This window comes from Rhinoderma darwinii, chromosome 12, assembly GCF_050947455.1.
Source record: "Rhinoderma darwinii isolate aRhiDar2 chromosome 12, aRhiDar2.hap1, whole genome shotgun sequence".
In the NCBI taxonomy this organism is placed as follows: domain Eukaryota; kingdom Metazoa; phylum Chordata; class Amphibia; order Anura; family Rhinodermatidae; genus Rhinoderma; species Rhinoderma darwinii.
Genome location: NC_134698.1, coordinates 82,913,281 through 82,927,704, shown reverse-complemented (window position 1 = coordinate 82,927,704; position 14,424 = coordinate 82,913,281). Strand labels below are relative to the sequence as shown.

Sequence of the window (14,424 nt, the reverse complement as noted above, 5' to 3'; positions counted from 1 at the left end):
ATGAAAAACGGCTCCAATTACGTCCCAAGAAGTGTCCTGCACTTCTTTTGACGAGCCGTCTTTTTTACGCCTTTTGACAGCGACGCGTAAAATGACAGGTCGTCGGCACAGAACATCGTAAAGCCCATTGAAAGCAGTGGGCAGATGTTTGTCGGCGTAATGGACCCGTTTTTTCAGACGTAATTCGGGGCGTAAAACGTCAGAATAACGTCTAAAACTTGGTTGTGTGCACATACCCGAAGGCCGGATTCACACGAGCGTGTGCGTTTTGTGCACACAAAAAACGTGGCGTTTTGCGCGCGCAAAAGGCACTTAACAGCTCCGTGTGTCATGATCATATAGTGCGCGGCTGCGTGCTTTTTGCGCAGCCGCCATCATTATGACACTCCGTTTGTATGTTTGTAGCACGTGGTGCTTTTCTGTTTTCAATCATACTTTGTAATGCTGTTGCGCGAATCACGCGCGTCCCACGGAAGTGCTTCTGTGTGGTGCGCGTGATTTTCACGCACCCATTGACTTCAATGAGTGCGTGATGCGCGAAATACGCACAAAGAACAGACATGTCATGAGTTTTACGCAGCAGACTCACCCTGCGCAAAATGACGGACTGTCTGCACAGCCCCATAGACTAATATAGGTCCGTGCGAGGCGCGTGAAAATCACGCGCGTTCCACGGACGTATATCCCGTTCGTCTGAATAAGCCCTAATAGTTACCAGTGATCTTCTTTATGAGATCACTCCACCCAAAATAATAGATTCCTTTCTTCCACTCTATAATCAGTGTTCATGTGAATGGCGACAACTTCTGTGTTTTTCAGGAGGTTGTCATTGCCCCGCCCCTGGTGCTATCCCTGACTGTAATGCGTCTCCTGTAAATGAAGCTTTATTAATATATAATGAAAAGCTCTGCAACTTTCTAACGTTTCAGTTCCTCACCATTTTCAAGATCTCTGCTTGCTGCCAGTGAGTGGGAAAAGGATTATCTACATCCAGAGGCTGTAAACCAGTCCTGACCTTCTCCTAGCTGAAGGTTTGTTAGAATTGTATCCAGTCTAGCCAATCCTCTATGAAAAACAACCTGGACTTCCCACTGATAGTTTGTTACAATGTATCAGTGCAGATAAAAAGTATCAGGACAGGGGAGAGATTTGTACTGCTGATGTGTTTATCTCACAAAGAAATTTCTAGACTGGATACAATTGTAGCAAACTCTCAGCTGTGAGAAGTATTATGTCTGTAGTGGTTTTCAAGCCTTGGATGTAAACAAGAATGTTCCCATTCACTGACAGCCAGCAGATAAAGAAAATCGGCGAGAATTTGAAACACAAAGTCTATTAGAAAGCTGCAGAACTTTTTATGATACAATGATGAAACTATTTGAATAAATTTGGAAAATCCTTTTAATGTTGGCGGGTTTTCAAGTTCTCCCGACAAGAATCCATCGGAACAGAGTCTCAGAAGTGAAAATGGCGGCGAACATGGCGGCATGAATGGTAACGTGTGTGATGTTCGCTGCTGTCCGTATGTCACCGCCGCTCTGGTTAATCCTGCTGTTAACCATTGTAGGAACATTACGCTCCTGACACCTTGCCGGCTCTCAGCGACCTCATATGAAAGGAAAGTCGCGATGTACGAGCGCGTCTATGCGCAGAAACCACCGGTGAGCAGCGAGACGTTCCCATCATTATGTAACCAAAAAACTGGGTGCTTCAGCGGCTCCACAGGAAGCAAGCGAGACGCCAATCACTGCGGCGGCAGCAGATCGTCCATAGTGCGCCCGAGTCAGCAGGAGACAAGTCAGCGATCGTTAACGGAGAGTGTACAGCGAGCGCGGAGCGTTCAATCCGCCGCTCTCTCCGGGACCCTCCGTGTATTCATCATGCGACACTAATCCATGTACAAAATGTGGGAATTATAAATGTTGTGAATTGTTACATTTACTTCCCTGGACACAAAGGATGGAAAGCGCAGTCGATACTTTGCTGCCACTATTTTATAATCAGTCCTGTCTATAGAAAAACGTAATCGCGGTGCCGCCGTCACATTCTTTTTCTGTGTTTTTACCCATTAGGACAAATGGTGAAAAAACGTGATCAAAACCTCTGCTACAATGGATCACCGGGCCGCCGCCATAATACAAGTGTGAACGAACCCTTAAAGAGCTCCACTAACATCTGGAAGTTTCCGCAACCCCCATTGATTTCAATAGAGGGAACAAGGGACGGAGCCCCCTCATTCTTGGGACCAGTGGGGGGTCCCATTGGCCAGATCCCACAGCTCACGTGTTTTAATGCCCCATTGCCCTGCAGGGGATAGCGCCGTGAATGTTTATCCTTGGCATTGCTCCTCTGAGGTGCCGCAGCAGCAGCTTGTTTCCATGGTAACCATTGATGTTTAGATGGAGAAGTTATCTATGAAGCAGCAACATTGCGCCTGAGTCTCCGCTGACGATCTGAGACAGAAGTTCTGATGACCAATATCTGAATTTTAATAGAATTCCAATTTGATGGAAGTGAAGCCTCAAGGAGCTCCGGAGCAGTCCTTACCCCTCCCCCACACAAATAAAATCTGTTAGTGTTCACCGGAAGGAGCGGGGATATCCAGCAGCACAGAGTATTTCAAGTGAAGTGTCCTGACCTTGTGGGTGGTCGGATTGAAATGTACAAAGCAGGAGCGGGGTCCCCGAGTAGCACAGAGTATTTCAGAATAGGAGTGTGCGGATTCTGTGGGAGGTCAAAGACAGTTACATGGTGGAAGGAGCATGGTCCTCAGCAGCACAGAGTATATCAGGAGAGGAATGGGCTGATCTTGTGGGAGGTCATAAGCTGAGAGTTACATAGCGGAAGGAGCATGGTCCTCAGCAGCACAGAGTATATCAGGAGAGGATCGGGCTGATCTTGTGGGAGGTCACAGGCTGAGAGTTACATAGCGGAAGGAGCAGAGTCCCCAGAAGCACAGAGTCTTTCAGGAGAGGAATGTATTGTATAATTCTCTGCCATCACTCTCCAGGGCTGGCGATGGAGCTGTCGTTGCTGTCAGTTTCTCTCTCTTCAGCTCGGCGGTTGAGACGTTGACATTTTGTGTGGAGGTAAAATTCAGAGGAGTGATTTCTTCTTTGTGTCTTAGCTTTTAAGTTGCTGTTTGGAAATTACCGGTAGATCCTCCGGGAGATGCAACTGGGAAGATTTACATAAACCGCCACTATAGTCACAAAAATGGCGCAGTCGTTCATAAACACGTCTCCATTGTAAAAAAAAACGGTGCCAGCGGATGAACAAGACCTGTACACCACCAACCTAACCGCAAAGTGCACGGGACCAGCCAGGACTGGGGCCCCTATCTCCAGGGGCCACATAATCGGTCTCTATGGTACATACACCCCAGGTTCCAGTTTTAATCCCCCCTCTTCGACATATATAAGATTGATACAATGAATCGGGTTTTAGTTGTTGCACCAAAGAGTTAAACTTTGATACTTTTTTGCTGGATTCTAATTAATTTCCTAATTCTGGGGACGATAGAAGCGACAAATTCAAGACGCTCAAGGACGTTTCAGCCGCAGCGTTTATTGTCCAGCAATTGTTTCCTTTGTTTTTGGTCTTTTCATTTTATCTCGATATTGGCCACTTGTACTGAATCTCCTGATTGGCTGCAGACACAGGGTCGCTCTTTTTTTTAAACTTTCTTTGTTATTTGCCTTTTTCAAATTTTACATCATAACAAATCAATACAACATTGAACATTGAGAAACAAGGGTCGCTCTTAAAGGGGAAGTCGAGACAAATCCATATTGAGACATCTCACATAGACGTGATAAGGATACTGGTGCGTGTCAGTGTGTGGGGTCTTGTACTGAAGGGGTCATTGGGCCCGGACCCCCTCTCCACCACTCAATTCCTTTCTTTCTCTAACTTTTTTACGCAAAACCCCATTGATTTCTATGGCACTTTGTTTTCGCCATTGTGTTAGAGATCTTGGAAACCATTCCAGGGACTCCAGCACCACCACAGAAGGCACCAGAACCCCAAAAACAAGTTGTGATCAGTGACTCCAGCTCAGCTGCATTGTCTATGGGAGTCTATGGCAGTCTGAAATCCATCTCCTATATCATCAGAGGCTACTTCTCTGTCCCTTGCCCATGCTTTATACTGCAGCTCACATCGGGCAGAGGTATGATCAGTGACTCCAGCTGAGCTGCATTGTCTATTGAAGTCTGTAGTAGTCTAAAATTAATCTCCTATATCATCAGAGGCTCAGTGTGCTGCTCTGTCCCCTCCACCTTGTTTTACAGTGCAGCATTTCTCCATTAGGGCACAGCTATAATCGGTGACTCCAGTTTAGCTGCATTGTCTATTGGAGTCTATGGTAATCTGAAATTCACCTCCTATCTCATCGGACTGCTGCTCCTTCCTCTTGCTTTACACTGCAGCTGCTTGTTCAGATTGGCTGCAGTGTATAAACGCCAGCTCAGCAGAAAGTCAGTCACGTAGAGATGATTACATTACAGTAAAAATGGAGGGAAACACGTCTCATTATTGCCAATCATTCCTTTTTATCAAACCAAGAATTCACCTCCCCATACTTTACCCTGCAGCTCTGCTTGTTGGTTCCGGGGTATAAGCACAAACTCAGCAGGAAGTCAGTGCATGGAGAGATGATTATAAACTACAAATAACCACCAGTGGGATGATCAGGAAATGTAGCACATAGACTGAGGGGAGGAGCCTGAATAAGGAGGAGGAGCCTGGAGAGCAGCATTAATCTTTGTCTGTAAATATAGTTTGATACTTTGTTGCACCACCATAATAATCATACAATAATCTCCATGTGAAGGTCATTGTGCCTGTATATTATATGACACTATTATCTCTACCCCCGGCTTTTATTGCAGTGTCGGACTCCGCGCCTCTGTAGCTTCTGGCTCAGAAGCAGCAAATTGCTTATGTAAGAAGGTGGTGGAGGTCTGGAAGACACTGTGGGACCCCATAACCTGCCACTGTGTGCCAACCAGGAGAACAGCCACACTCTGCCCTCATCATGCACAGAAGCCGCATCCAATACTTCACATCGGATGAGCCAATATTATTAGAATTCATAGTTTCTGCTATTACTACTTAAATCATCGGCCGAGCGTGCACGTTCATAAGGGAAGCGGGCGAGATAGTTCAGTCATATCTAATTTGTATGACCTCCTTAAGACTTTAACGAATAGAATTCTAGAATGACAGTAAAGACTGACACAGAGCTAGAGAAGCAATTTTGAGGGAGCCAAGAGTATAAAAAAAGCTTATAACTCATTTAGAATGAGTTATAAGCGGAGTGGGAACCCCTATGAGCACCGTAATTGTGGCTGCAGCAGTTACCTGTGTTTTTTGTAATTTTATGGGGATGTGGCCCTTTAAGACACTAGAACAGTTAATGACAATGACATTTGACTGTCCGCAGTGTTTGGTTCATTTGTTTTCTCTACGCGGCGATACTGGCGGTAGTTTCCTTTTGTTCAATATCCCGTTTCTTTCCGATCGTGGATCCCTCAGGGCGGCCGCAAGGTTTGATTAGCGAAACAACGAATAGTTGATACTTAGAGGTGAATTGATTGGACATTTTGCTCAGGGAATAACGTGGCTTCTTGTACGTGAATTAAAATTATATCCCTGTAATTAAATACGGATGCGAACACCGCGCCAAACGGCATCAGCGTCGTCGTCTGGCGTTTCCTTTCTGTATATATGAACTTTTCGTCTTACTTATCGCCATTGACCCGCTGTCTTCTGCTTCTATTACAGGGTTTGGCATGACGACTCCGGCCACAATCACCGGCAAGATATTCCTAATTTTCTACGGCCTCATCGGCTGCGCTGCCACCATCTTGTTTTTCAACCTCTTCCTGGAGCGCCTAATTACGGTCATAGCTTATGTCATGAAATCCTGTCATGAGAGGCAGCTCAGGAGGAAAGACGGCATGCCTCCCGAAACGCGACGGGGATCGGGTAACTCTGAGGTGGACAGTCTGGCTGGATGGAAGCCGTCGGTGTATTACGTGATGCTCATATTATGCCTGGCGTCCATTGTTATATCCTGCTGTGCCTCCGCCATGTACTCGCCCATTGAAGGATGGGGATACTTTGACTCTCTCTACTTTTGTTTCGTTGCCTTCAGCACTATAGGATTTGGTGACATGGTCAGTAGCCAAAAAGCCAAATATGAGAACCAAGGACTTTACCGATGCGGCAACTTTATCTTCATCTTCATGGGGGTGTGCTGTATTTACTCCTTATTCAACGTCATCTCCATAGTCATTAAACAATGTATCAACTGGATATTGAAAAAATTGGAATGTCGCTGCTGCCAAAAATGCCAAAGAAAAATATTTAGGTCCAAGAGGAACGTGGTGATGCCGGGAAATGTACGGACTAGACGCAACATATCCATAGAAACGGACGGCGTATACGAGAGCGAGACGGACGGTAGGAGAATGTCCGGGGAGATGATCTCCATGAAAGACTTCTTGGCCTCAAACAAGGTCTCCTTGGCCATCATGCAGAAACAGCTATCGGAGACGGCCAATGGTTGCCCGCGGCAAATCGGCACCGGCTCCAGGCACAACGGCTTCGCAGGTGGAGTGGGGGCATTAGCAATTATGAATAATAGACTTGCAGAGACCAGTGTGGACAGGTGAATGTTCAGGGTGGAGACGATCGAATGTTCTGTCATTTACCTGCGGAGGATCAGTGTGATACATTGCGGCAGATTTACGGAGCGGTGCGAAATTCAGATGGATAAACGAAGACCGAGCAGTCAGAAGATGCGCCAAAATTATCACTGTGGGGAACGCTGTCTGACAAATTTGGCGCATCTTGCTAAACATGTTAGACTACCTCTTAGTTGGCATCGTTTGACAGATTTTTTGCACAAAATTTGGGCGCACTGCAGAACATTTTAAGATACACCCTTTTTGCTTTAAAAATAGATCTAAAACTTGATGCAAGATTATGCACCAGAAATGTGTACGGATCCTAAATGACAGACTGTTTTATACTCCAGAGCTGCACTCACTATTCTGCTGGTGGAGTCACAATGTACATACATTACTTATCCTGTGCTGATCTTGAGTTACATCCTGTATTATACTCCAGAGCTGCACTCACTATTCTGCTGGTGGAGTCACTGTGTACATACATTACATTACTTATCCTGTACTGATCCTGAGTTACATCCTGTATTATACTCCAGAGCTGCACTCACTATTCTGCTGGTGGAGTCACTGTGTACATACATTACATTACTTATCCTGCACTGATCCTGAGTTACATCCTGTATTATACTCCAGAGCTGCACTCACTATTCTGCTAGTGGAGTCACTGTGTACATACATTACATATCCTGTACTGATCCGGAGTTATATCCTGTATTATACTCCAGAGCTACACTCACTATTCTGCTAGTGGAGTCGCTGTGTACATACATTACATTACATTACTTATCCTGTACTGATCCTGAGTTATATCCTGTATTATACTCTAGAGCTGCACTCACTATTCTGCTGGTGGAGTCACTGGCGTATAATACAGGATGTAACTCAGGATCAGTACAGGATAAGTAATGTAATGTATTTACACAGTGACTCCATCAGCAGATTAGTGAGTGCAGCTCTGGAGTATAATACAGGATATAACTCAGGATCAGTATGTAATGTATGTACACAGTGACTCCACCAGCAGAATAGTGAGTGCAGCTCTGGAGTATAATACAGGATATAACTCCGGATCAGTACAGGATATGTAATGTATGTACACAGTGACTCCACTAGCAGAATAGTGAGTGCAGCTCTGGAGTATAATACAGGATATAACTCCGGATCAGTATAGGATATGTAATGTATGTACACAGTGACTCCACTAGCAGAATAGTGAGTACAGCTCTGGAGTATAACACAGGATGTAACTCAGGATCAATACAGGATAAATGATGTAATTTATGTACAGAGTGACTCCACCAGCAGATTAGTGAGTGCAGCTCTGGAGTATAATACAGGATGTAACTCAGGATCAGTATAGGATATGTAATGTATGTACACAGTGACTCCACTAGCAGAATAGTGAGTGCAGCTCTGGAGTATAATACAGGATATAACTCCGGATCAGTATAGGATATGTAATGTATGTACACAGTGACTCCACTAGCAGAATAGTGAGTGCAGCTCTGGAGTATAATACAGGATGTAACTCAGGATCAGTACAGGATAAGTAATGCGATGTATGTACACAGTGACTCCACCAGCAGAATAGTGAGTGCAGCTCTGGAGTATAATATAGGATATAACTCATGATCAGTACAGGATAAGTAATGTAATGTATGTACACAGTGACTCCACCAGCAGAATAGTGAGTGCAGCTCTGGAGTATAATACAGGATGTAACTCAGGATCAGTACAGGATAAGTAATGTATGTACACAGTGACTCCACCAGCAGAATAGTGAGTGCAGCTCTGGAGTATAATACAGGATGTAACTCAGGATCAGTACAGGATAAGTGATGTAATATATGTACACAGTGACTCCACCAGTAGAATAGGGAGTTCAGCTCTGGAGTATAATACAGAATGTAACTCAGGATCAGTACAGGATAATGTCAAAAGGTAGATTCATTTTACATGCAAACTTTATAAGATGATCATACCCTTTAATGGGGTTTTCTAAGTTAATAAAAGAAAAGGGGCCATGGGGAGGGGGTGCAATTAAACAAAGAAGAAAGTATTACTCACCCGGAAGATCCCCTGTCGTTCGAGTGTAGCACTTTCGGTCCTCCGAGCCGCTGTTTCTTGACATGGTTGCAGTGATGACGTGCCAGTATGCCCATGTGATCGATGCATCCAATCATTGGAAGGACCGAAGCAGCTACACTGGAACGACACTGGATATTCCGGGGGGAGTAACGCCTCATTTGAAAACCCCTTTAATGCCTTATTCACACTAACGTATTTTACGTCCACGATACGCGCGTGAAAATCACGCGCGTTGCACGGACCTATGTTAGGCAATGAGGATGTTCAGACTGTCCGTGATTTTCACGCAGCGAGTTCGCTGCGTAAAACTCAAAACATGTCCTACACTTGGCTGTTTTTCGCGCAGCACGCGAATCGCGCACGGCTACCGTGTGCTGCGCGTGATTCGCTCTACAGTTGTAAAATAAATGAATGAAAAAATAAAAGCACCTCCTGCTTTTATGTTTGTAAACAGTGTCATAACGATGCCATATGCGCGAAAGTCACGCAGGCACGCACCAAATACTGATGCCACACGGAACTGCTATGGGCGCAAAACGCGTTTTTTGCACGCACAATACGCACACGCTCGTGTGAATAAGGCCTTAGGGGGAAGACTATTTTATTGGACTTTTTTGTCCTAACAACAACCAGAGCTGCATTCCAAATTCTGCTGGTTTCTTTTGAGTTCTCTGGCTGTCGTACATATCACTACTACCTCTGCTGTCTTTGTGTTGGTGCTGTCTGCAACTCTCACCATGTAATTCAGCAGAATGCATTTCATTGTGGGATCTCAGCTATGCTGCTCGGGGTGTGTTTATCAGAACAGTGTTGATGAATTCCAGGTGGTCACAAGCCGTATTGGGATTACAGCTCTGGATGTGACCGGAGTATAAGACATAATGTAACTCAAGTATAAAAAGAATTTGCACATCTAATTTTGTTAAAACAATGTAAACACATTGCTGGACCATTCTGCAGGGGCACAAGCACTTTACTGAGTACAGTGCGGCTGCCGATATTAAAGGGCTAGTCTTCTAGTAATAAAGTTTCATCATTGTGTAATGAAAAGTTGCAGAATTTTCTAATAGACTTTGTATTTAATTTCCTTTTTTCAGGTTCTCTGCTTGCTCCCAGTGAATGGAAACGTTCTTGTTTACATCCAGAAGTCAAATATACTAATATTTCTCCCAGGCGGAGGGTTTGCTACATTTGTATCCAGTCTACACAATCCTCTATGAGCTTAAAGGGGTTGTCCACTACCAGACAACTGATGACTTATCCACCGGATAGGTCATCAGTACTTGATCTGTGGGGGTCCGACACTCGGACACTGCTCCGTTGAGCCACTCCGGCTGCCTCAGGGCACTGCACGTACATGCCAGAAGCAGATGGCTTCGGTCACGGACCAGCGGCTGAGCTGCAGTGTTCAACTGGATAGGAGCAGAGCTGTAGTTCGGCAGCATGTCCGCTATGCCATGTACGGAGCCAACTGCTTCCGGCTCCGTATATTGCATAATGTTCCATAACACCGGAGCAGCTGATTGGTGCAGGATCCGGGTGTCGGACAGTCACTGATGATATACTGATGACCTATCCGGTGGATAGGTCATTAGTTGTCCAGTAGTGGGCAACCCTTTTAACAGTCTGAACTGCAGGCTAGTACCAATTTATATCCTGCACTGATACATTGTAACAAACTAACAGGACAGGGGAGATTAGTGCTGCTGATGTGTTTAGTTTACAGAGGATTGGACTGGATACAATTGTAACAAAGCCTCAGCTGTGAAAAGTATTATGTCTCTACATGTTTTCAGCCTCTGGATGTAAATAAATGAATGTAAATAAGAATGTTCCCATTCACTGACAGCAAGCGGCAATGTTGAAAATGGTGAAGATTTAGTAAGTTGCAGAACTTTTCACTCTTCAGTTATGATACTTTATGTACAGAAGAGTGTGCCGGCCCTTTAAGGTTTATAATGTATCAGTCACATCCTGGATGTTAATAGATTTTTCATGAAGTGCTGGAAGATTCGGACTCTTCTCCTCTGAACACCTTGGACTCCGCACTGCTGTAATATGAGGATGTCCATTAGGCAGGGCTCATGTAGGGCAGGCCAGCACCTGTTCACATGGCGTTCTCTAGACTTCCTTATCGCCATGACAACCAGCGCCCTGAATTCCCCGGTTTGGTTTAATTATTTTATAGAGCAGGTGACATCCAGCACTTCATGAATAATCTCAAGTGTCACTGAGGGATTTGTACGCAGCGAGCAATAAGAGGATGCACAGCGTCACTTCTGATTGTTGGCTGGTTGTCAGACAGGGGGGGGGGGTGAGGTTGTCAGGGAGCATTTCACCTCTTCATACAATTTGTAGAGGACAGAAAGTGAAGAAGAAATCAACGCTATTTTTATATCCATTAAAGACAATTCTAGAAAAGAACATGAAGTGTGAAGTAGTATGTTCTTATATCTATATCCATCTACCACCCCCTATCTATCCCATAGCCGGCCGGCCGGCCCTCCCATAGCCGGCCCTTCCATCCGTCCCTCCCATAGCCGGCCCTTCCATCCGTCCCTCCCATAGCCGGCCCTTCCATCCGTCCCTCCCATAGCCGGCCGTCCGTCCCATAGCCGGCCCTTCCAGCCATCCCATAGCCGGCCCTTCCAGCCATCCATCCATCCATCCCATAGCCAGCCCTTCCATCCATTCATCCATTATATAACATCTCGGAGCCTCTGGTTGACCTGATGACACAGGTGGACACTTTAGATGACTGTCTCCTTCTACAATAACCTCTCTAGTTGATGGATCTCACATCTTTCACTAATGGCTGCTCCGCTATTTGATCATCTCTTATTAAACCTTCATCTTAGAAGATTCTGCAGTAGAGATGGACTCCGCTTCTATAAGGGGTCACCGGGCTCCTGGCGCATCGCCTGAAGATGAAAGCGGCTGATTGATGCGTGGATTATTATAGGTTTTTCTCATGTGAGCAAGCGGGGGGACAGGCCAAGAACAGCGGGAAGACCAAGACCCCCCCCCCCTTGTCTGTATATAAAGTTACTTAGTGGTATAAAGGGTGACCACCAAACATGGCTTCCTCATAAAGTACCGCTCTTTCCTTGACTTACTTGTGTGATCAGACATTACCGGGACCCACCATCTCCATTAAATAATGGTGACAAGAGGTTGTCATAGCCCCGCCCCCTATCATTAGCCTCACAGACACCTCAGATCCTTCATAGGAATCTGTCTACTTATATTTCCATAAACAAGACACCAAAATGTAATCACTGCACCTTATACACATTCCACAAGGAAAATGCACTCCTTCAGATCCTCCAGTGAAGGCCCCATATACAGTGTCAAATAGAGTGCCCCCATAGTCAGTGCCTGAAACAGAGTGCCCCCGTATACAGTGTCTAATAGAGTGCCCCCATATACAGTGCCTGTAACAAAGTGCCCCCATATACAGTGTCTAATAGAGTGCCCCCATATACAGTGTCTGAATAAGAGTGTCCCCATATACAGAGCCTGCCAGAGCGTGCCCCCATATACAGAGCCTGCCAGAGCATGCCCCCATATACGGAGCCTGCCAGAGCATGCCCCCATATACACGCAGATGACATGAGCCTGTTTACCATAGAGATGGATCTGAGACCTCTGATGATTTGTGATGAGCACATGGTAATATGGCCCCCACCTCATCCCGCCACTGATCGTCTTTCCATCATCCTGCCTAATATGTACTCAGTACCCAGACAAGGCGATCACACCAACCTGCAATTTACTCCAGGCCGGCAGTAACAGCCGCACCTCTTCAGAACAAGCGCTGGAATTTTCATCAAGCTCAAGTGTCGCCGCTAAATCTATTCCCTGCACAGAAGCCCCGGACGAGAGAAAAAAGAAAAAAAAACTTCAGATCAGGCCGAGCACAATGAGTCCACAATTACCACAGATGAGGCGAAAATATCCGATAATCCCATCCTCATTAAACAGCTCATCAGCATTCGCTTTCACAGAAAAGCACTTTACAAGTAAATTGCTGGCCAATTCCAGATCTGCATTGCGGGGAATGAGTCTAATTTCCCTGTCCCAGCGCATGCATGTCCATTATTATATAATACTGTAAATCTTCTCAGCCCTGTGTATTCTGTTTTCTGTACATGATGTGACTATTCCTAACATATCATCTCTGCTTCTCCCTGCAACGGGCTGGAGTTTGCACACTGCATGCGACATGCTGCATGCTGCTGCACAAAGAAACAGTTGTCAGCCCCTCCTGTGCCTTTTCCTTAGACTTGTCAGGTGGGCAGAATCTGGTCTTCTAAAAGGCAAATCAGATGGGACGGGGCTTAGAAGAACACGGTTATAATGTGGGTGAGGGTAAGAGGTGGTATACGTCTGCAGGATCACACAGGTCAAAAACAATCATTCTCCTATTTAAGGAATCATCAACAACCACTCTCCGGCTCTCGAAACCATTAAATGTAATCGCCTGCGTTTTCCATAAAACCATTGAATGGAACTATTCTTCTTGTTGGTGAAAAGCACTTTCTTAGTCATTGAGACAACCAATCTCCTGCCCGAGAACGCTCAGATTTCCATTCTATGGATTGTAACCATTCTCCTGTTCATGGACACAGTAATTGTGACGACCATTCTCCTGTTCATGGAATCTGTAATTGTTATGACCACTCTCCTGTTCATAGAATCAGTAGTTGTGACAACCAGGGGCATAACTAGGAAAGACTGGGCCCCATAGCAAACTTTTGACTGGGGGCCCCCCCTCCCCTGGGTGTCACACAAACCCCCCCCCTTGTAGATGGTGCTTTTTTTACAGCCCCCCCTGTAGATAACGCCATACAGTCCCCCCCCCTGTAGCGAACGCCATACAGCGTCCCCAACCCCCCAAAAAAATGCGACCTACAGTGTGTCCTACAAAAGACATGTATCCCCTCTCCACAGGATAGGGGATACATGTGTGATCGCTGGCATTGATAGGGAGAACGGGGGGGGGGGGGGGACTGAAAGTCTCCATGACTAACCTCTGACTTCCGGCGTCTGCGCAGCTCAATAAAAATGAAATGAGCACAAGCGGGACCGGCGCTCCATTCATTTCTCCGGAGCTGCCAACACAGACCCCGGAAGTCCGAGGTTTGTGATGGAGAAATTCAGGGGACTTTCAGTCCCCCGTTCTCCCTATCAATGCCAGCGATCACACATGTATCCCCTGTCCTGTGGAGATCCTGTGGAGAGGGGATACATGTCCTGTGGAGAGGGGAGGATACATGTCCTGTGGAGAGGGGGGGATACATGTCCTGTGGAGAGGGGGGGATACATGTCCTGTGGAGAGGGGGGGATACATGTCCTGTGGAGAGGGGGGGATACATGTCCTGTGGAGAGGGGGGGATACATGTCCTGTGGAGAGGGGGGGATACATGTCCTGTGGAGAGGGGGGGATACATGTCCTGTGGAGAGGGGGGGATACATGTCCTGTGGAGAGGGGATACATGTCCTGTGGAGAGGGGGGGGATACATGTCCTGTGGAGAGGGGGGGGATACATGTCCTGTGGAGAGGGGATACATGTCCTGTGGAGAGGGGATACATGTCCTGTGGAGAGGGGATACATGTCCTGTGGAGAGGGGATAC

At 46.1% G+C, this 14,424-nt stretch overlaps 1 protein-coding gene across 1 annotated transcript; it reads left to right on the top strand.

Annotated features, from left to right (window-relative positions):
* The first annotated feature begins 5,792 nt into the window (after positions 1–5,792).
* On the top strand, positions 5,793–7,078 carry KCNK13 (potassium two pore domain channel subfamily K member 13). The gene has a single exon (XM_075843718.1). It carries the CDS (start codon positions 5,796–5,798, stop codon positions 6,678–6,680), a length of 885 nt encoding a protein of 294 aa, XP_075699833.1. The 5' UTR covers positions 5,793–5,795; the 3' UTR covers positions 6,681–7,078.
* Positions 7,079–14,424: the final 7,346 nt, after the last annotated feature.

Coding starts and splice junctions, on each gene's coding strand:
- KCNK13 (XM_075843718.1), top strand. CDS start 5,796: ATGACGACTCCGGCCACAATCACCGGCAAGATATTCCTAATTTTCTAC.